This window comes from Miscanthus floridulus, chromosome 7 (genome assembly GCF_019320115.1).
Source record: "Miscanthus floridulus cultivar M001 chromosome 7, ASM1932011v1, whole genome shotgun sequence".
Taxonomy (NCBI): domain Eukaryota; kingdom Viridiplantae; phylum Streptophyta; class Magnoliopsida; order Poales; family Poaceae; genus Miscanthus; species Miscanthus floridulus.
Window position 1 is genome coordinate 7,282,499 of NC_089586.1, and position 21,290 is coordinate 7,303,788.

Here is a 21,290-nt window from a genome sequence, read left to right on the forward strand (position 1 = left end):
GAAGAGATATCGAGAAAAAGGGCAGCTTCTTTGCTAAGGCTATACTAGAAGTGTTGTAGAAGAACATGATTAGGCATAGACAAATCTGGGCCAGATGTGATTAAACTTGAAAACCTTGCCTAAGCAGCTCCTAAAGTTTCCTTCTCTTTTTGTTGAAAAGTAAGAATTTCAGGACGGAGAGTGATGATCCTAGAAATAGGGAAGAAAGCAAGACAAAATTTGTCTCAAAGTTCATCCCAGTCTCCATTTACACTTCTAACGGTATGAGCATACCATTATTTCGCCCTCTCAGAAAGGGAGAATGGAAACAATTTCCATTTTAAGGTCTCATGTGTCATGCCTGGAATATTCAAGCATGAACACAATTGCTCAAATTCCCAAAGGTGGATATATGGATTTTTGTCTTCTTCTCAAGAGAAGGTTTGCTCCTGAACCATGGCTATGAAAGCAAGGCAAAGCTCATAGCTATCTGTAAGTATAGGATGTGATGATTATGGAGGCTCCAACAATTTGCCCTTTGGAGTGGAGAGTTTATAGATAGGAGTGGAATCCATATGGTAAAGATGATGGTGTTAAGGTGAATATGGTGGTGGTAAATGAAAAAGAAGGATACACGGATGAACTTGGTTTGAATCTAGCATAGCTACCGTTCTCCGGTACTAGCACCAGAAAGCTTGTTGGTATTTATTAATGCAAACAGATAAAACCGCAAGCGCAAGGATACCGCTGTAGCTTTCACCTCGGAGTATTCCAAGGTATCGATTTCCATGAGGAACGCGAAGTGTACTAATTAAGGGTCAAGATCACCCAAGGATAAATATAGATGTGTTTTTGTGGGTAGAGAGGAATTACCTAAGGTTTCTCTAGCTGATCTAAGACTCAAAGTTACTTCAAGGTTTACTACTTCGGGACTTCAAAACACTAGCCACAGATAGGGATGAGAAAGGGGCTAGGAAGTTCTGACTACGGTCCTGCAAACACCAACCCAAATGAGGTGGACTACATTGGCCATCAGGGCTGCCACCACCTGGGGCTACCACAACTATACGTAGGGCTGAGTGCAATTCCAAGTAATCACAAGACTAAGCACCATGCCTATTCTATTGATTACTACTCTAGCGTTGCAAAGATTAAAGCACTTGATGCAAGCGGGAATCTAGTAAATACTAAAGTTAAGTAAATAAAGAACTTAAGAATAGTAATTGAAGCACCTAAAGATTACACAAGGATGAATCAGATCTGTAGAAGTACAAAGACGAGGAAGATCCGACAGATCCGGCTCCTCCTTAGCTCTCTCCTCTTCTCTCTCCCTATTTTCTATTCTACAACTGATCCCGATGAGGAGGATATGAATTAGGGTTTTAGGATAGGTCCAGGAGGGGGCAGGGGCTGGTATATATAGGGGAGATGGAGTAAAGGGCAAGGAATTGCCATGTCATCTATTCGTGTCACCTCTCTCGACCACCGTTAGATAAACCGACCTAAAACCGCCTTAAATCAATGGTGTAGATCGTAGGAAGGAGTACGAGGCGGCGGAGGGCGAGTGGGCCCCCCTCTAGGCTGGGCAGCCTCCCTAGTGGGCCGGCCAGCCCACTATGGTGCCCAATTGGCCCACGCTTCGGCGTGGTGTCTTCTAGAACCTTCTAGAGTTGTCTTTAGTAATTTTTGCGGGTTGTATCACTTGTTATCGCCGGTTTGCTTGATTGGAGTGTACGATAGTGGTCCCGGGGCTGTTTTCTGGATAAATCCTTCTGCATACAAATATTTACCAAAGCTCATAGAATTCATTAGTTTAAACACCTATACCTATGTTCGGTGATGGAAATAAGCATATATGCAGGTTATGTTGACGGTTTATAATTGTCGTTAGTGACTATCAACAAGTACCAGATTTTTTTATCGATTAACCGAGGCGGGCAAAGCAACCGCCTCTGTAGGTCTCCACTAACGGTGACGTTTGATTGGAGGCAGTTGCAATGCCTACCTCCATTAATCAATTTGGCCCGCCACCATTAATCTTTGCGTAATAGTGCCCGATGGTTGGAGGGTACCGGATTTTTTTAAATTCAGCGGTGATGATAGTACATCAACCATGGAGCATATTAGTATGTTTCTTGCTCAAATGGGTGAAGCTAGTACTATGGATTTTATCAATGTTTGTCATTTTCCGTTATCTCTTACTGGTACAGCTTTTGCGTGGTTTACTCATTACCGTCTTATTCTATTGGTTCATGGGCTGAATTAGAAGAGAAATTCCATGCTCACTTTTATAATGGAGTCCATGAAACTAGATTGTCTCACCTTACATCGGTTCGTCAAGGGTGTGATGAGTGTGTCCTTGACTTTGTTAAATGCTTTCATTTGATGCTTTCATTTGATGATTTCTGAAAGAGACTTAACTGATTTATGTTTTGCTGGTCTATGTTCTAGTATTAAAGAAAAACTTGAGCATTATGAGTTTCTTAATGTCAACCAGTTGTTGCAAAAAGGCCATTGCAGTCGAATCTCATTTGAAAGAATCCCATGATGTTCATAGGTTACATCGTCCAAATGTGCATGCCATAGAAAGCTATTTCAATATATAGCTCGGACAAGGAAAGTAAAGAATGTTATGCCACTTAATTTATGTGGCTAGCACAAAACAAATTGGTTACTTGTCCTTCCCTCAAGCCAATTCACAAGAATTGGCATGAAGAAGTGAAATTTACATTTGATGTTTCTAAATGTGACCAAATCTTTGATGAATTGCTTAAATTTGGTTATATTAGAATTACTCATACATTGTCAATGCTTGAAGAGTTAAAGAGAAGGGTTTATTGCAAGTATCATAACACTTTTCCTCATGCCAATGATGATTGTATTATTTTTCGTTGGCAAGTTCTATTGGCTCTTAATGAGGGACGAATGAGTCTTACTAAAATGCAAATTGACAACGTTCCTTTTCCAATCAATGTGGCTGAGAAAGGAGAGCCTGCTGTTCTAATTCGTCCAGAGCAAGCCAAAAAAGCTAAAGGCAGGAATGTTATTATCAGCGAACCACGAGAGGCACCGAATGTTGAGAAAATTTTGGGGCGCAAAGTGGTGCTTGAGAAGGATGAAGATGGCAAGAGCAAGCTCATGATTACAACTGGGTCAGTGAGGCACTTGAGCAAGCAAAGGCAGTATGAGACAGTGGCGGCATTGCGCAGGCCGGCTAGGCCGACTCCTGGAGTCGGCCAAGCAGATTCATCCTCTCCTACAGCTGCCCAGTCAACTGAGCTGACTCAGTGAGTTGGTCTGGCTGATTCCACCCTCCCTAGTGAAGCCAAGTCAGCTAAGTCAACTACAGAAGTCAGTCTAGCCGATTCTCCTGTCTCCAGCAGTCCAGGAAATTCTGGTGTCCATGTTTTGCACACTTTTCTACCCAACCGGCCCGAGATTGGTACCTAGAAGACCAATGAAGATAAGAACAAGGGGAGGTTCATGAAGAGGCAGTGCACTTTTGATATCCTCATGGCCAATTATAAGCAAGAGAAGGCCGATTCTATAAATCAACCATTAAAAAAAAGAGAGCCTACTCCTCCCAAGCAAGATGATCAAGCCAAGCAGATGGTGGTGGCACAAATAGTAGCTTCATTGCAGCAGAGAGTTGCTCCACGTGTGTCTCGTTGGGGCCCTCTGATTCCACCTCCTATTACTGCACAATGGGGGCCCTATGGAGTTTGGGTGCCATATCCTCCGCACGGCACCCATGCATCATCAACAAAGGTGGGGAGAGCCTGCTAGTCATGATCCACGATATTCCATATTCAGCCAATTGGGTAATGTGCAATCGAGCTCCAGCGGTGCAAGTCAAGGCCAGATGATTATATCTAGAACTTTGACTCCTCAAGAGATGGGAAAGGCACCCATGTAGATTTATGTGCCTAAGAAGATCGAAGAAGTTTCCATTGCTCCTATACCAAAGCCTGATCCTCTTCCATCCATCACAAATGGCTCTATGGAGGCACCTATCACTAATCATGTTGAGCCGATTGTGATTGAAGGTCTGGTTCCAGTAGCAATTCAAGATGAATCTCCAAGTGTTGTTGCTAATGTTGAAAAGGAGAAGCGTGCTGAGCAAGATCCCAAGTACATGCAACCCAAGTGGTGTCCTCGCAGGATGTCTAAGACTAAGCAACACAAGTTATAGCGACCTCAGCACAACAAGCAGAAGGAGAGATTGGAAAAGATGAGGGAAGAGCTATTCAATGCCATGCACCCAATAGTCCCTCAAGAAAGCAAAAATGGAGCTATTACCAGCAAGAAGTCGGCTAAGCCGATTACCTAGTCGGCTGAACCGACTTGCCCTGTCGGCCAACCCGAGTCCTGGTCAGCAAAACTAACCATCGCCTCTGCAGCGCGTCTGGGTGGCCCAGAATCGGCTAAGCCAATTCCAGAGTCGGGTAGGCCGATTTCTCTAGGCCTGGTGGTCACCGACATGTCTCCAGTTGACTCCTCCTCCGCTATTGTTGCTGATGTTGATGTAGGGGTTAAAGAGGTCTCTGAAGACCCTGATAAGGAGATGGTGGACTATGAAGCCACTCCGGAGAGAGCGGAGGTCAATGTGGTCTATTTGTCCACTGATTACTATGTTGTAGGAGATGATTTGATGGTGGCTGAGTTCAACTTTGCTACCCAAAGTGCTATATTTCATAAACCAGAAGATTCCATCAATCATCTCAAGCCATTGCATGTGAAGGGCCATTAATGGCACACCAGTGCACAACATGTTGGTGGATAGCGGGGCTATAGTAAACTTGATGCCATATTCGCTTTATAAGAAGCTTGGAGGCATAGATGATGAGCTGGTCAAGACTACATGACAATCAGCGGAGTTGGAGGAGGTGATCCCATCCTGACTAAAGGAGTTGCATCCATGGAGCTCACCATTGGGAGCAAGGCTTTGGCCACCAGTTTCTTTGTCGCTTTAAGTCACCTAATTCATCTTCGCAGATCTCCTTCCGCCCAGTTTGGTTGAAGAAGTAGCACATCCAGGTGATGACCATCCTTACGTATATGGGCTTTATAGCCCTAATAGCAATAGGAAGGAACACTGTCAACATCATATGGCAATCGTGAGCATTGAAACCGATTATTGATAGATCTTTCATCGATACTAGTCTCTTGATGTTGGAGGAGAAATCGGTCAGCACTTTTAAGCCCCTTAAGCTAAGGCACATTGATTGTTTCTCATCAATTGTCAAGTTGTAGTTGGCTGCAGGAAGGTAGTATTTTCTGTTCCCTTGATCAATTGGGTGAAGCTCTGGTCTCAATTTCAAATGTACCAGGTCCTCCTATGACTTTAGGCCATCCTTTGTCTTGTAATTAATGTCCATCAAGAGCCCAATGATGCTCTCAAACACATTCTTTGTGATGTGCATGCTGTCGATGGAATAGCGCATGGCCAAATCCGGCCAGTAAGGCAGGTACTTAAAGAAGATTGACATAGGAGACTTTGATCTTTCCATCAATTAGAGCCGTATCTCTCTTATTGATCTTTCCATCCCTTGTCTTTTTACCATAGGAGACTTTGATGTTCTTGACCATGTTATACACGTAATGCCCATCCCGCCTCTCTTAACATCCTCTTGCTTTGGTACCTATGTCCTTCCACTAACAAGCGTCGGTGACGCATGTACACTACCTTCCTAGATCCTTCTAAGAAGTGAGCTGCAGTGTCAATCAAGCATTCTGAGCATCCAAGGAAGCCTTTGATCTATCCTGACAGGGAAAACTGTGATGGGTAGTCACTGATGGTAACAAAAATAATGGCTCTACATGTGAAGACACCCCGCACAAGCTCATACCATGCATATCAATTCCATGCTTCCATAGTGTCTCCATTTCTTGCAGCAAAGGCTCGAGAAAAATATCTATGTCGATGCTCGGTGCTTTCGGGCCTTATATTAGAATGGTTAGCAACAAATACTTTTTCTTCTAACACAACCATGTAGGGAGGTTGTAAATCAATAGGATAACTGGCCATGTGCTGTGTGTGTTGGTCATGTCACCAAAAGGATTCATTCCATCAGTGCTCAAAGTGAACCTTACGTTTCTCGGATACTTGGCATCAAAGTCCTTCCACTGTTTTGCATCGGATGGGTGACGTACTGACATAGCACTCCATCGACTTTCTTGCACTCATCTAAAGCCCACCAGCGCATGAGCTTTGAGTCCCTTGGGTTCGAGAACAAACACCTCAAGCGATCGATCTATGATAGGTACCACGTAACCAATGAGGGGATTCTTCTTTGGTCAGTACCATCTACTGCGAATGTAGTGTTTTCCTCAAGTGACTGAGAAGCGACATTTTTCTTACCATCCTTCTTTCTTCTCTAGTAACCAGTTTTAGTACCGTTGTCTTTCTCACAATAATTGTCATTCCTTTTGTATCGACTAGCACCACAGGTTGGACATTTTGTTAGGTCTTTAAACACCCCTAGTACAGGATACAATGGTTTGGACACGCATGTATTATTTCGTCAATGGACTGATAAGCTTCTTCGGTTGATATGTGTTGGCGGGCACAAAGTTTGATTTAGGAAGCACACCAGCCAAGAGAGTCAATAGGTTGTTGAAGCTCCTATCGGACCAGCCATATTTAGCCTTAAAGATCAGCATGTCTAGCACAAAGCGTAGCAAAGGCCACCTTTTCTCACAACACTTTGCCTCCTCATACAAACGTTATTTCCTCGCCTTTTGTAACGTCTCCAAGTTATTTAGCCCTTTCGCAGCCTTCAAAAGAAATTCCTCTTCTGCTTGGCGCAACATTTCCTCTAGGAAGTCTTCTTCTTTTTCTTTTTCGTTGTCTTCACCATCTTCCTCCGCCCCACAGCCTTCTCCACCACCACCTTCTATAGCGTCATCTCCCGTACCATCGTGCATCATGATAAGCTAGATAGCGTCATCTTCCTTTACTTCTCGTGCAATCCCTTCCTGGTTGCTTGCTTCTATACGTCTCTCACTATGATGATCCCAAATCGTGTAGTTCTCCATGAAACACCTTCTTACTAAATGTGATCTTATCGTATTTGAATCCTGCCATATTATATGGTTCTGACAGTCACAATAAGGATAATATATATCCGTTGTCTGCTTAATCAAATCGTGTCTTTTAGCGGCTTCAATAAAATAATTCCCATCTTGTATGTAGGAGGCTTCATGTCTTCGTTTTGTGTACATCCATGACCTATCCATATGTGGTCTTTGAAGAGAAAAAGTATATTTATATCAAGATATTATTCGCATATAACTGGTGAAAGAATTGACTTATTTTTTGGTATAAATATTATTCTAGACCAAGGCCTAGACCTAGAGCTTAAAAAATGATCTAGAAAACTATGAATAAAAAATGACAAAGTAAATATACAAATGAACTAGAGTTAATGGGAACCAGGTAAGTTGGGTAAAAAATCAGTCTAAATTGATTGCAAAAATAAAAAATATCAAACATAAGGTCTCTAGCTCTATATCTTGATCTACATGACAATAAAAATTAGAGAAAGAAATGTATTGGTAAAATTTAAAATGATTTTAGGGATGGCACAAACTCACCTCTCAAACCCAACTCCTTCAAACGTTGAAAGGGCAAAACCTTCCCCTCTTTTTTTTGCATATTTCTCGCCTCCAAGTAAGCTCAACAATGGCATGAACAGCTATAGTCGTGCATGATCAGCTACAACGCGAGGAGCAAGAAGAGTACTTGTAGGGGTTTATTTTTAGCGCCAGTCAACCACAATCCCAGCCAAGTTTTTTCCTGAGGGCAAGTTCCGTCAGGAAAAGTGCCAGTCAACCACAATCCCAGGCAAGTTTTTTCCTGAGGGCAAGTTCCGTCAGGAAAAGTGCCGAAAAACCGTCAGGAAAGGTCATCCCTGACGATAACGCTCAGGGATAAGCCGTCAAGAAAGAAACGACATAGAAAGTCTAAGTTTCCTTGATGGAAAATCGTCACAGACTGTTTCCAGACGGCTGCGGCCGTCAGCAAAGATCAACAGCGTCGGTTGCTAAGCCTCCTGTCAGGGAAGTTATTCCTGACGGCCGTGAACCGTCAGGGATAGTTTTCAACTTTTCCCTTCGGCTGCTGAACTGTCAGCGAAATTTGAAACTTTCATTGTCAGTTCCTGAACCGTCAGGGATAGGTTCACCTTTCCCGTCGGTTGCCAAACCGTCAGGCATGAAATAACTTTCCCATCGGTTGCCCAAACGTCAGGCCTGAAATAATTCCTGACGGTTCACCTCCGTCCGGGAAAATATTTCTAGTCAATTGGCTGTCCAAAATCACTGATTATTTAGCCATTATAAGACCACTGTTCACAGCAAGTAATTAGACATTAAAAACAATATTACAGCAACTGATGTAACCATTCATCCACACTGAAGTAATAAATATTATATTCAATAATCTTAGAACATCATTCAAGTTGTTCATGAATACAAAGCTATATAATAATTAGTGCCTCCTAGTCAGCCTTCTAGTTAGGTACCTAACAGGCAGCACAAGTTAAAAGAGTTAACTCACAACTAGGTGCTATCTACCTCCCAACACAACTTCAGGTAGCTAGCTGCTATCTCATGGCAATATGCAGCCACTTCTGCACAAGATAGCCAAAATATCGACATTCCTTGACCCAGGAAGTCTACAAGTAGCAAGCTGCTCTTTGATGTCAGTATGCATCCACTTCTGCACAAGCACGCGTGCAGTGAATAGGCAACATGTAGCTGCTACTCCACAACTAGCACGCATGCCTTGAAGAGCGATGGAATCCGCATATATGTTGCTTCACAACCTAAATATGCAGCAGTTCATGCACAACCAAAATACCTCCCTTGCACAAAATACCCAGCATGACACATGCATGGCCTTCGAACTTGCTGGTTGTTGCCATCAGCCATAGTAGATAAACAAAAGGCTACGGCTTCACAAAATACTTCCTGCCATCGCACAACTCAATGGCCATCGCTGTTGTCCCTGTCTATGTTGGCTGAAGCACGAGATGATCCATCTATAGTCCCTCCCTACAACCAAAACAAATAAATAGGATCATTCCAGGAGGCAAGCATAAATAAATAAAACAGCCTACTGCTGACACCAATCCTAACAGGAGGCAAGCATGCATCTATTTACAACCACTGAATCACTTTGAATAAATAAAATAGGAGGCGGCAGCTGCACAGTTTCAATCAATGGACAGGATATATGATACTCCTTTGGCGAATCTGAAACGATGCAAAGCAGCATAGCTTATGCTTCTCCATTGGTCCTTAGCACAAAAAAACTAGGACTTACTAGCAGCAACACACACATGCCCTCAGCTGCAGTGCGGTTTACCTCCTATAATGTACTGTAGATTGAACTAAAAAGGCTACAGCAGCTGCAGCTTAAATCTCAAGCAAGCAAGGCATACACAGTTAATGACCTGTCCAGCACAGTAGCAGAAGAGCTATTCAGATGCTCCAAATATAAATATAAATGCTCCAGGAGAACAAGTATGATGGCAGCTGAGACCAAGAACATAAACAAATCCTAGAACATGTGTTGATTATAGAACAGAAATAATAAATTTCTTATTTCTAAAGCAGCTGGTACACAAACAGCTGCAGGAGAACAAGTACAAATATAAATGCGCCAGGAGAACAAGTATGATGGCAGCTGGTACACAAGCAGCTGCAGGTGAAGATAATGTTAATCTTACCATGTCATTTTCTTCTTCCTGAAGCAGGTCTGGTGGTATCTCTATTTGTACTTTGTTAATAATGAGCTGCAGGTGAAGATACATAATCAATGTTTATGAACCTTGAATTGTAGACAAATAGTACACCAAAACAGAATTGTACCTCAAGTACACAACTATTACGCTTCACATCTCGAGTCAATGCAGCATTCTGTTGAACCAAGGCATTGTTTAGTTTAGTTAAGCGACCAGCGTTGGCAAGTGATTCCTCATATCTTGCCAACAGATTTTGAAAAGCCCTTGAGGTTGCTGGCCTTGTTCCACTTGCCTTGGCAGCATCAATTATTGTAGCCTTGTTGACAGCACCATTTCCTATTGCAAGACGACCATGCGGCAAGCCACCACCAATATTATATGCAATTTGACCATCAAAAAGTTGCTCTTGCCAGTTCTCTGGATACTTTTCTTGCAATGCTTCATTGTAGTTATCCTAGAAATAACAGAAATTATTAGTCAGAAACTACAAATGGAAAAGCATGAAACTAGATAGAAAGTTCTTCTACATACAACAAGTTTCTTTGCCCGTTCTGGAATTGGGCCAGCATTCCCATTGGCATCACAATTCTTAAGGCTAGCTTTCATGCAAGAAAAAGCATTTATTATAGTGCCCTTCCTAGGTCCATGCTTAGCTTCCTTCAAGGCATAAAAGAAGCGACCAATGTTAATGCGTACGAAAATTTTAAAGTTATTCAGAAATGGATGGTGATAAAGGAGATTACCAGATATTGTTGAGTCTCAACTAGTGGCCTAGAACCACCCATGTTTTGAGCGCCATCAGGATTTTTTTTCCGAGATTCTTGCCCAAGCGTCCTTTTCTTCAAGTATTCAGCAGAGCATAATACTTACAAAGGGACTCCCAGGCTTCTTCAGTGAACCATTCAGGCTTGCATTGCATGTACTGTTCAAAAGTAAGTAGTATGGCACAGGCAAATGCATCAGTCTTTGGGCTCTTTATGATTTCGCGATAGTAGTGCTTGACAGCATCTGGACGAGCTTGGTACATCATATTCTTGCATTGGGTGCGTGCATATTTCTTAAATACATGGTCTGCTTCATCTTCAAGTTCTTCAGGAACTGAATATATGCTCTGGAAAAGAAACAATAATAGGTACTTCAGGTACATCATATTCTTGCATTTATTAAAGTGCAGCAGCTAAAAGATGAGCAAACTGGATCCTGTGAATTGTTGATGTATTTAACATATTCTGTGAACAAACTTTGAGCAAGCATGCATATATATACACACAACTAACTTGAATGAAAGAAGAGAGGACAGGACCCTACTGAACGAACATGAAGAGCAACAGATTATACATGTTCCTAGTACAAAAGTCTAATAAGTACTTTTAATTGCCTACTAGTACATGTACTTTGCTCTGGTCCTTTGCAAGAACAAATGAACAGGCTGACAGTAACAGCTAATGCTTCTAATATTAAAGCAGGAAATTTGGGCTGAAGTATTGTATTAAGTATATACACCTACTTAGATTAGTGCAAAGCCTACAGTTGACAACTAAAACTTGACAACTGCTCATACATGCCTACATTTGAAAGAAATACAATGACATATCTTATATGCTCACCCAGAACTCTTGTTTCACACGATCAGCTGGGGTCTGTGCATCATCCCTTAGAATGTGCGAGTAGTGTTCCCACTTGCTTGCAGATATTTGAATGGACGACCATCTCTAGTTTTCCCTTCAATGATCGGAGGATATTCTTGCTTTAAGAGCACTCCAAGGATGGGGCCTTTCTTCATTTTATCATCAATTGAGTAATTTGCATAGTGGAATTGACTACTCAATAAGAAAATGAAGTACACCATAAAAGGATTAGCAAGTTCTAATACTAGCAGTGTCCATGAAGAGAAAAAAATCAGCATGCACATACTTGTCACCCTCAGGTATTATGGCTATCTGACCACTGCAAGGCTTATGCGGTTTATTGCAGCCCCTTATCCTCTTTCCTGCAGGGGGCTGACTCTTGATGTCACGTGAGACATCACTTGATCTTGGTCGCCTATCCGTCCGATGATTGAAGGACTGCATCTCCTGCCACATAACATGTTGCAACATAATGTTAGTAGCAGACTTTTAAATGCAATAGTACAAGCAGTAGAGAAAATGACTGCATACAAAAGTTGAATATAACAATACAGCAGTAGAAAAAAAAAGACTGCATATATATGTTAAATATATAATAGTACAGCAGTAGAAAAAAAGGCTGCATACATAAAACTGAGTCTAGATTAGGATGCATAGCAGCACACAAAAGATACATAGCACTGAGTCCTGATTAGGATACATAGCAGCACACAAAAGATACATAGCAGTGAGTCCAGATTAGGATAGAACTAAGACTTAAACATTAGTACAATAATTTTCAGAAGAAAAAACAAGACAATAATTTTCAGAAGAGAAAACAAGAAGCATTTTTTAGAAATCCTCATCCTCATAACAGTCTTCATCATCGGATTCAGCATCATCTTCGTCGCCTTCTTCATCAATTTCTAATATCTCTTCCTGGTATGGAGCATCAGTTTTCTTCTCCAGCTCTTCCAATTCTTTTGGATCAGTTATTTCATCTGCTGATGAGGCAACTATTTCAAAGTCACCCAGTCCATCCTCTTGAAAAAAATGAGATGTCATGTGATGGTTCTTCAGTTTCAATGGAATCATTGTTGAAGTCAATTGGAGGCAAACGATCTCGTGGTGCTACATGGTACACTACCCACCAATCCCTCAAATTAGGTTTATCACAAGCATATGACAGATAATACACCTGTGTAACTTGACTTGCCGACACAACTGGTTCAAAGTTTTGAAGCCTTAAGCTATACTTCACTTCCACCAAACCAAGATTTTCAGTTCGCCTAGCACCCCAAGAGGTTGGATCAAACTAGCGACAATAAAATAAAACTAGCTCAAGTTGTTCCCTGCCCTCCCAAGAAATTGTAAAAATATCCTCAATAACACCAAAGTACTCAAGAACATTGCCATTGCCATCAGTACACGTCACACAAACACCACTATTGGTTGTAACTAATCCTGTCATGTTATTCTCATATTTCTCCGACCGAAATCTATATCCATTCACATCATAGCAACCATAGGTGGACACTCTTTTGCGAAACCCATATGCAATTTGACGCAACACATTGTGAACACTTGATCTGATTGTGCACTGCAAAGAGTTGCATTATATTTATTAGTGCTTGTGATTTAAAACAAAGAAGGAAGAAAACTTGCTCCAATTGAGTTGAGGGCTTGAGGCATTACTATGTTTTTGAACCAATCAAAGAAATTGGGGCCTCTATTGCTGCCACGTGTGCCTTTCCAACCATCTAATCTTAAGTTATTGATTTGTTGGTATGTTGGCTATGAGCGACCCTTCCAGTGTTCATTGTCAAATTCTCTACAAGGGCATATTTGACATTGTTATAGTGCAACTACGAATCAGAAAATAACTTTGAACCAGATAAAAAGAAGGCATACGTGAAGAAATCATCTCTGGGATGTTAGTTAATATGTAGAGGGCTGCTGCCATGCATTGTTGTGTTGTGAAGTCACGAAAGCCTTGTGAGATGAAGCATCTACCAGTTTGCTCAAACAATTCAATGCCACAACCTCTAACAGAAGTTGAGCCACCATCATCACATCTGCTTGTTTTATTTCGTATAGAATGTACTTTAGATCTAAAATAAAGCGAAAGGAAGTTTGTAGCCTCTTCTACAAGGTATGCCTCAACAATGGATCCCTCAACTTGAGCCTTATTTCGAACTTTCTTTTTAATGCCCAGAATATACCTACATGTTAAATTCCATTTAGTAAATCCAGCAAGTACTTATTAAATAGATGAACAATAGAGTTTTGGGTTCACCTCTCAAATGGATACATCCATCGATACTGGACAGGGCCTACTAATAATGCCTCATTAGAAAGATGAATTACTAGATGTTGCATTGGATTGAAGAAGCCTGGGGGGAATATCTTTTCTAGTTTGCAGATAAGGACTGCTATGTTCTCTTGCAATGCTAATATAGATTCTCTGCTGATTTGTTTAGCACACAACTGTCTATAAAAATAACTCAACTCAGCCAAACATGTCCAAATATCATCAGGTAGAAACCCCCGGAATGCAACAGGAAGTAGGCGCTCAATAAAGATATGAAAGTCATGACTTTTCAAACCAAAAATCTTCTTTTGTAGTAGATTAACCCCACGCCTAATATTAGCATCATACCCATCTAGAAACTTAAGCCCTTGGAACCAATTTAGAATTTTTGGTTTGTCATCCTTATCTATGCAATATGGTGCCTTTGGTCTCTGCCACTTGCCATTCTTTAGGTACAAATCAGAAGGGCGGTTGCAAAGCAGTTCTGGGTCTTGTCTAGCTTTCACATTATCTTTAGTCTTATCTGAAATATCAAAACATGTGTTCCAAATAGCTTCAGCCACATTTTTTCATTATGCATCACATCTATGTTGTGACGAAGCAGTAATTTAGTGAAGTAAGGAAGCTGCCAAAAGCCACTTATATATGTCCAGTTGTGTTCTTTACCATATTTTTCTTTGTTATCAACCAGTCTGTACAGCTGAGCCTTAACCTCCTCTCCAGTCAATTGCCTAGGGGGGCCTTCTCGCACTACCTTGCCTTTGCGAAAGGCATTTACTTGCTTCCGAAAGGGATGATCTATAGGAAGAAACCGCCTATGGCAGTCAAACCAGGTAGCCTTAAGGCCTTTACGTAACCGAGATGCATTAGAATCACACATGCATTGTAGACATGCAAAAATCCCCTGGTTGCTCCATCTAGCAAACATGCCATATGCAGGAAAATCATGTATAGACCATAAGTATGCTGCTCTCATTGTAAATTTTCGCTTCACTGAAGCATCCCATGTCTCTACCCCAGCCCATAGCTGTAACAATTCATCTACCAAAGGTTGAAGCAAAATACTTAGGTTTTTTCCAGGGTGTTCTGGTCCAGGTATGACCATAGCAAGGAATATATACTCAGGCTTTATACAAACACCAGGTGGAAGATTACAGGGAACCCAAAATACAAGCCAACAAGAGTAAGAGGTTGCATTCAATTTACATGGTGTAAATCCATCAGTTGCAAAACCAAGTCTAACATTCCTAGCATCTTCTTCAAAGTCTGGGTGATCGGCATCAAATTGCTTCCATGCCTCTCCATGATATGGATGCAACATTTTACTAGACCTTGCTAGAGGAGTTTGTTTGTGTGAACACATGAGTTTTGCTGTGCCCTCATGTGCATATAATCTTTGTAGCCTATTTGTAATGGGCAGGTAGCGTAGCACTTTACGAGGAACCTTATTTGATCCATCCTTAGCGGGAGGTTCCGCATATGTCACACTTATCCTTATCCTTGTTATCTTTGTAGTACAGCAAGCAATTTTTATCACAAACATCAATTTTATGGTATGGCATACCAAGGCCCTCTAGCAAATTTTAGAACGGTAGAAGTTCTTAGGAATCTTAGAACTAGGAGGGAGGAGTTCATGCATGAGTTCCACAAAATCATCATCAGTTCATCACATGCCACTGAAAGATTGTACTGTGATTTAATGGCCAATACACGAGCAACAGCAGAGATCCTAGAGTGCAAGGTTTGCTCATGTACTTGCTCATCTGCACTAACAACCATTCTATAGAAAGCTTCTGCAAAACCAGTTGGTGTTTCATCAACTAATGGTGGGTGCTCACCAGCTAAGTCAACTAGCATAGCATCCATCCAATCTGTCTCACCAAATCCCTCATGTTCTCCCTAGAACCAATCTCAAGGTTCTGATTTCCCTGCCTCTCCCCATGTGCTGTCCAAGTTTGGTGATTTTCCTTGAACCCATTGTGGCACAAATGTAGCTCTATCCTAGGCCTTTTATGCCTGAAATAATTCCGGCATATGGAACAAGGGCACCTAATTGTATCAGACTCGACAAATTCAGGGATTGAGAAGGCATGATCCAAAAACTCTTTGGTTTTATCAACCCATTCATTTGATAAGCTACCACGCTTCCAACCACTATACATCCACTCACGATCTGCCATATCTTATCTGCCAGCTTGTATAAGAAGATGAGAACTAACCAGCGGCTAGCCGAGTCACAGTAGTTGTCCAAGACTTCAAGGTCAGTTCACAAACCACAGAGAAAACCAAGTAAAGCAGCAACAGCCAACCAGATCACAGTGAGAAACCTGTTACAAATTTAGACATATCACAAACTGCTTCAGTCAAACAAAATAAAAATTCATATACAGCTAGTAATAGAACAATAAAAGACAACAACAACAACAACAACAAAGCCTTTAAGTCCCAAACAAGTTGGGGTAGGCTAGAGTTGAAACCCAACAGAAGTAATCAAGGTTCAGGCACGTGAATAGCTGTCTTCCAAGCACTCCTATCTAAGGCTAAGTCTTTCGGTATATTCCATCCTTTCAAGTCTCCTTTTATTGCCTCTACCCAAGTCAACTTCGGTCTTCCTCGGCCTCTCTTCACGTTACTATCCTGACTTAGGATTCCACTACGCACCGGTGCATCTGGAGGTCTCCGTTGCACATGTCCAAACCATCTCAACCGGTGTTGGACAAGCTTTTCTTCAATTGGTGCTACCCCTAATCTCTCACGTATATCATCGTTCCGAACTCGATCCCTTCTTGTATGACCGCAAATCCAACGCAACAAACGCATTTCCGCGACACTTAGCTGTTGAATATGTCGTCTTTTCGTAGGCCAACATTCTGCACCATACAACATAGCAGGTCTAATCGCCGTCCTATAAAACTTGCCTTTTAGCTTCTGTGGTACCCTTTTGTCACATAGGACACCAGACGCTTGCCGCCACTTCATCCACCCTGCTTTGATTCTATGGCTAACATCTTCATCAATATCCCCGTCCCTCTGTAGCATTGATCCTAAATATCGAAAGGTATCCTTCCTAGGCACTACTTGACCTTCCAAACTAACATCTTCCTCCTCCCGAGTAGTAGTGCCGAAGTCACATCTCATATACTCAGTTTTAGTTCTACTAAGTCTAAAACCTTTGGACTCCAAGGTCTCCCGCCATAACTCCAGTTTCTGATTCACTCCTGTCCGGCTTTCATCAACTAGCACTACATCGTCCGCGAAAAGCATACACCAAGGGATGTCCCCTTGTATGTCCCTTGTGACCTCATCCATCACTAAAGCAAACAAATAAGGGCTCAAAGCTGACCCTTGATGTAGTCCTATCTTAATCGGGAAGTCATCCGTGTCTCCATCGCTTGTTCGAACTCTAGTCACAACATTGTTGTACATGTCCTTAATGAGCCCGACGTACTTTGTTGGGACTTTATGTTTGTCCAAAGCCCACCACATAACATTCCTTGGTATTTTATCATAAGCCTTCTCCAAGTCAATAAAAACCATATGTAGATCCTTCTTCTTCTCCCTATACCGCTCCATAACTTGTCTTATTAAGAAAATGGCTTCCATGGTTGACCTTCCGGGCATGAAACCAAATTGGTTCATAGAGACCCGCGTTATTGCTCTTAAGCGATGCTCGATAACTCTCTCCCATAGCTTCATAGTATGGCTCATTAACTTAATTCCCCGGTAATTTGTACAACTTTGAATATCTCCTTTATTCTTGTAGATCGGTACCAATATACTTCTCCTCCACTCATCAGGCATCTTGTTCGATCGAAAAATATGGTTGAACAGCTTGGTTAACCATACTACAGCTATGTCCCCGAGGCATCTCCACACCTCGATTGGGATACCATCCGGTCCCATCGCCTTACCTCCTTTCATCCTTTTCAACGCCTCTCTGACCTCCGATTCTTGGATTCTCCGCACAAAGCGTCTATTGGTGTCATCAAAAGAGTCATCCAACTGAAAGGTTGTGTCCATATTCTCACCATTGAATAATTTGTCAAAATACTCTTGCCATCGATGTCGGATCTCATCCTCCTTTACCAAGAGATGCTCTCTTTCATCCTTAATGCACTTAACTTGGTTGAAGTCCCGTGTCTTTCTCTCACGAACCCTAGCCATCCTATAAATGTCCTTCTCTCCTTCCTTCGTACTCAAATGTTGGTAAAGATCCTCGTACGCTCTACCCTTTGCCACACTTACAGCTCGCTTTGCATTCTTCTTTGCCACCTTGTACTTCTCTATATTGTCCACACTCCTGTCATGGTACAAGCGTCTATAGCATTCTTTCTTCTCCTTAATAGCCCTTTGGACTTCCTCGTTCCACCACCAAGTATCTTTAGCCTCGCGTCCCCTTCCTTTGGTTACTCCACACACCTCTGAGGCTACCTTCCGAATGTTGGTTGCCATCTTGTCCCACATATTGTTTATGTCGTCTTCTTCCTTCCAAGAGCCCTCTTTGATAACCCTTTCCCTAAATACCTCTGACGTCTCCCCTTTCAGTTTCCACCACTTTGTTCTTTCAATCTTAGCTTGTTTATCCCTACGGGCACGCACCTGAAAACGAAAATCTACCACCAAAAGCTTATGTTGAGAAACAACACACTCCCCTGGTATCACCTTGCAATCCAAGCATGCTCGTTTGTCCTTTCTTCTTGCGAGGACAAAGTCAATCTGGCTACAGTGTTGTCCGCTACTGAAGGTCACTAGATGAGATTCTCTCTTTCTAAAGAAAGTGTTGGCTATCATCAAGTCAAAAGCTACCGCGAAGTCCAGAACTTCCTCCCCCTCCTGATTCCTACTACCATACCCAAAACCTCCATGAACTGCCTCGAAACCTGCGCTTGTAGTACCTACATGCCCATTAAGATCTCCTCCTATAAAAAGCTTCTCACTACTAGGTATAGCTCTAACCAGACCATCTAAGTCTTCCCAGAACTGTCTCTTAGCACTCTCGTCGAGGCCTACTTGGGGGGCATACGCACTAATTACGTTCAAGACCATATCACCAACGACAAGCTTGACTAAGATAATCCTATCTCCTTGCCTTCTCACTCCCACCACACCATTCTTGAGGCTCTTATCAATCAAAACTCCTACTCCATTTCTATTCGCAACTGTCCCTGTGTACCAAAGCTTGAAACCTGTATTGTCCACCTCCTTCGCCTTCTGACCCTTCCATTTAGTCTCTTGAACGCATAATATATTTACACGCCTCCTAGTCGCGGTATCAACTAATTCTCTTAACTTACCTGTAAGTGACCCTACATTCCAACTACCTAAACGGATCCTAGTTGGTTCGACTAGCTTCCTTACCCTTCGCACCCGTCGACTCTGATGCAAAGACCCTTGCTCATTTTTCACTACACCCGGGCGCCGATGTAGCGCGCCACTAAGGAAGCGACGACCCGATCCTTGGTTACTTGACACCATGCCCAGATCATGACACGGCGCGTCACGGGGGTGACGACCCGGCCCTTGCCCATTTAACACCATACCCGGGTTCCGATATGGCGCGTCGCTAAGAGGGTTACGCCCCAACGATTTTCTTTCGGGTTTCATCTCCATTTAAGTGGCTAGGTTTTTACATTGGCTCGCCACGCCTAACACAACCCTCCTCCTTTACCTTCCTATACAGCTAGCACACCATAACCAGTGAATCAGAATGCAAAATAGAGCATCTATAGCAAAATTAGTCACTGGAAACTTGTGTTATGTCTAAATTTGTGCAAAATAGAGCAGCAAAATTCATTGACAGGTGACTTAATCTCTACATATAGAGCAGCAAAAATAGTCACTAGACATCAACCAAAAGCACATCTAGATGCAAGCTTTGAAAGAATTGGAAGCAAAATCTTCAGGTCGTTACTACAACCAAGCTTTGATAGTGCAATATTGGTGCAGGGATCATAACAGCTAGCAAGGAGATAGCAGTTAATTCACCACAGCTAGTCTAGCACAGATCAAGAATATATATGCTACATAGTGGCTGTGGTCTGACCTTGCTGTCCGTCAGTGAGAGCCAAATTGTTCTTCCAGACGGATGCCAGAGTTGGTGGTCCAGAAGCTAGAGTTGCTCAGGCTCGTCAGGTGTTGCAACAACAAAGAAGCCCCCCACCACATTCAAATGCCACAGCAGGAAAAATCAAGTCTGATGAGTGCATCAATCAACAAGGGCAAGAAGAAATTACAAGATGCAAATTTGATTGAGGATCTAAGGATGGAGAAAAAAAATCTAAATTGCAATCGGAAAAGAACAGATGGAGCACCGTACGGAGGTGGAGGGGGCTGCTGTCCTTCAGGTCAGCGTGCGGCAGCACTGTTGGCTGTTGTTGCGGGACAGCCGGATTGGGACGACACCGTGGTGGCTCAGGGCGACGGGAGGGGCTGGTGGTCGCTGCGTGCAGGCCCCACAGCCGGCGGCGTTCTGGTGGTTGGCGCCGCCTCTCTGGTAGTTGGCGGCGGCGGTGGCTGGCAGCGGCGTCGCGTCGGGCGCCGGCCGCGTCACAGCGGGAATCGCGGCGGGCGGTGGGCGGCGAGAGGCTGCTGTGGCTCGGGGCGCGCCGCGGCGGGTCGATGCTCGCGGGTGCCTGGACGACAGACGGGACGGCAGCTGGAGGCAGGGGTGGAGTGGATAGGGATGGGAGATTTTTTTTGTGGATAGAATAGAGCTGCGGTTGGGCCCGTTGGACTGGGTCAAGGCGCGGCGGCAAAATAATTGGCTAGACTCCCAGGCGCGCGTGTCTCTTTGGTGGGCCAGCAGCGCGCGAGAGCTTCGTTTCTGTGCGCGAAAAGCAAAGACGAGCACGCCAAAGCCTGGACTGTGCACTCGGAAGGCCCGAAAATCTCTCCGTGACGGAAGGCACCGACGGGAGAGACTTTCCCACACGGTCTACCGGCAACGCGGGGGATTCTTCTGCGCCTCTGACGGAGGATGCGCAGCCGTAGGGAGTGCTCCCAGCCGATGGGAGAAAACTGATTTTGGAGTGGTGAACTAAGAGCACCGTCCCAGGTTCTCTTAACACAACCATCCCTAATAATCTGGTTGTTCTAGAGACGGTTCGGTAAATATGTCCGTTCCTAGAAAATCTATTTTCAGGGGCGGTTCTTTTGAAGGAACCACCCCTAGAGATGCATGGGCGGTTTTGTTACCCTAAAAATTAATTTCGGTTCGTTAGCTACAGTGCTCCCTGCCAAGGCTCCGTAAAAATTATTTCTATACCAGTGTTTCTTCCTTCACCACTGCTTGCTACCGTACCTGTATATGTGCACCTGCTGAGATGAACACAATTGCGCATTCTCTTCTGTTTCACCCTCTACACTTTGCGCCAGAAGAGTCTGAACTTGGAACTACGTAGGGACTACATGATAGGTACGATCAGTCTCGGACAAGGACACATTCACTAGCTACCTAGCTGTTGAAAAAGCTAAAATCATCGAGATGTGCGACTGATTCAACAAGGAAGGAGCGTACCACTCACGTCTTGAGACGACTGGCCAGCAAGTCGTTTCATCAGAATGATCGAGGTGACGTCATTCATGCTGGCTAAACAAGATCCTCTTCAATAGGTTCTGTCAGAATAAGCACGTAATTAATTGCTT

The 21,290-nt window shown here is 43.1% G+C and overlaps 1 protein-coding gene across 4 annotated transcripts; it reads right to left on the reverse strand.

Annotated features, from left to right (window-relative positions):
- Window positions 1–8,378: 8,378 nt before the first annotated feature.
- Window positions 8,379–20,341, reverse strand: LOC136466480 (uncharacterized). 4 transcript variants are annotated; one of them, XM_066464905.1, is made up of 10 exons: window positions 19,963–20,341; window positions 19,690–19,839; window positions 15,866–15,973; window positions 11,643–11,803; window positions 11,336–11,548; window positions 10,472–10,839; window positions 10,260–10,385; window positions 9,856–10,182; window positions 9,714–9,779; window positions 8,379–9,036 (listed from the first exon to the last, which is right to left on the reverse strand). In XM_066464905.1, the coding sequence occupies exons 6-10, from the start codon at window positions 10,511–10,513 to the stop codon at window positions 8,968–8,970; spliced, it is 630 nt and encodes a 209-aa protein (XP_066321002.1). In that variant the 5' UTR covers window positions 10,514–10,839; window positions 11,336–11,548; window positions 11,643–11,803; window positions 15,866–15,973; window positions 19,690–19,839; window positions 19,963–20,341; the 3' UTR covers window positions 8,379–8,967. The 4 variants fall into 4 exon arrangements, with proteins under 4 accessions (XP_066321002.1, XP_066321004.1, XP_066321005.1 ...); XM_066464907.1 differs by having other exon boundaries at window positions 19,958–20,341; XM_066464908.1 differs by having other exon boundaries at window positions 11,336–11,450; window positions 19,690–20,341.
- Between the last annotated feature and the right edge of the window lie 949 nt (window positions 20,342–21,290).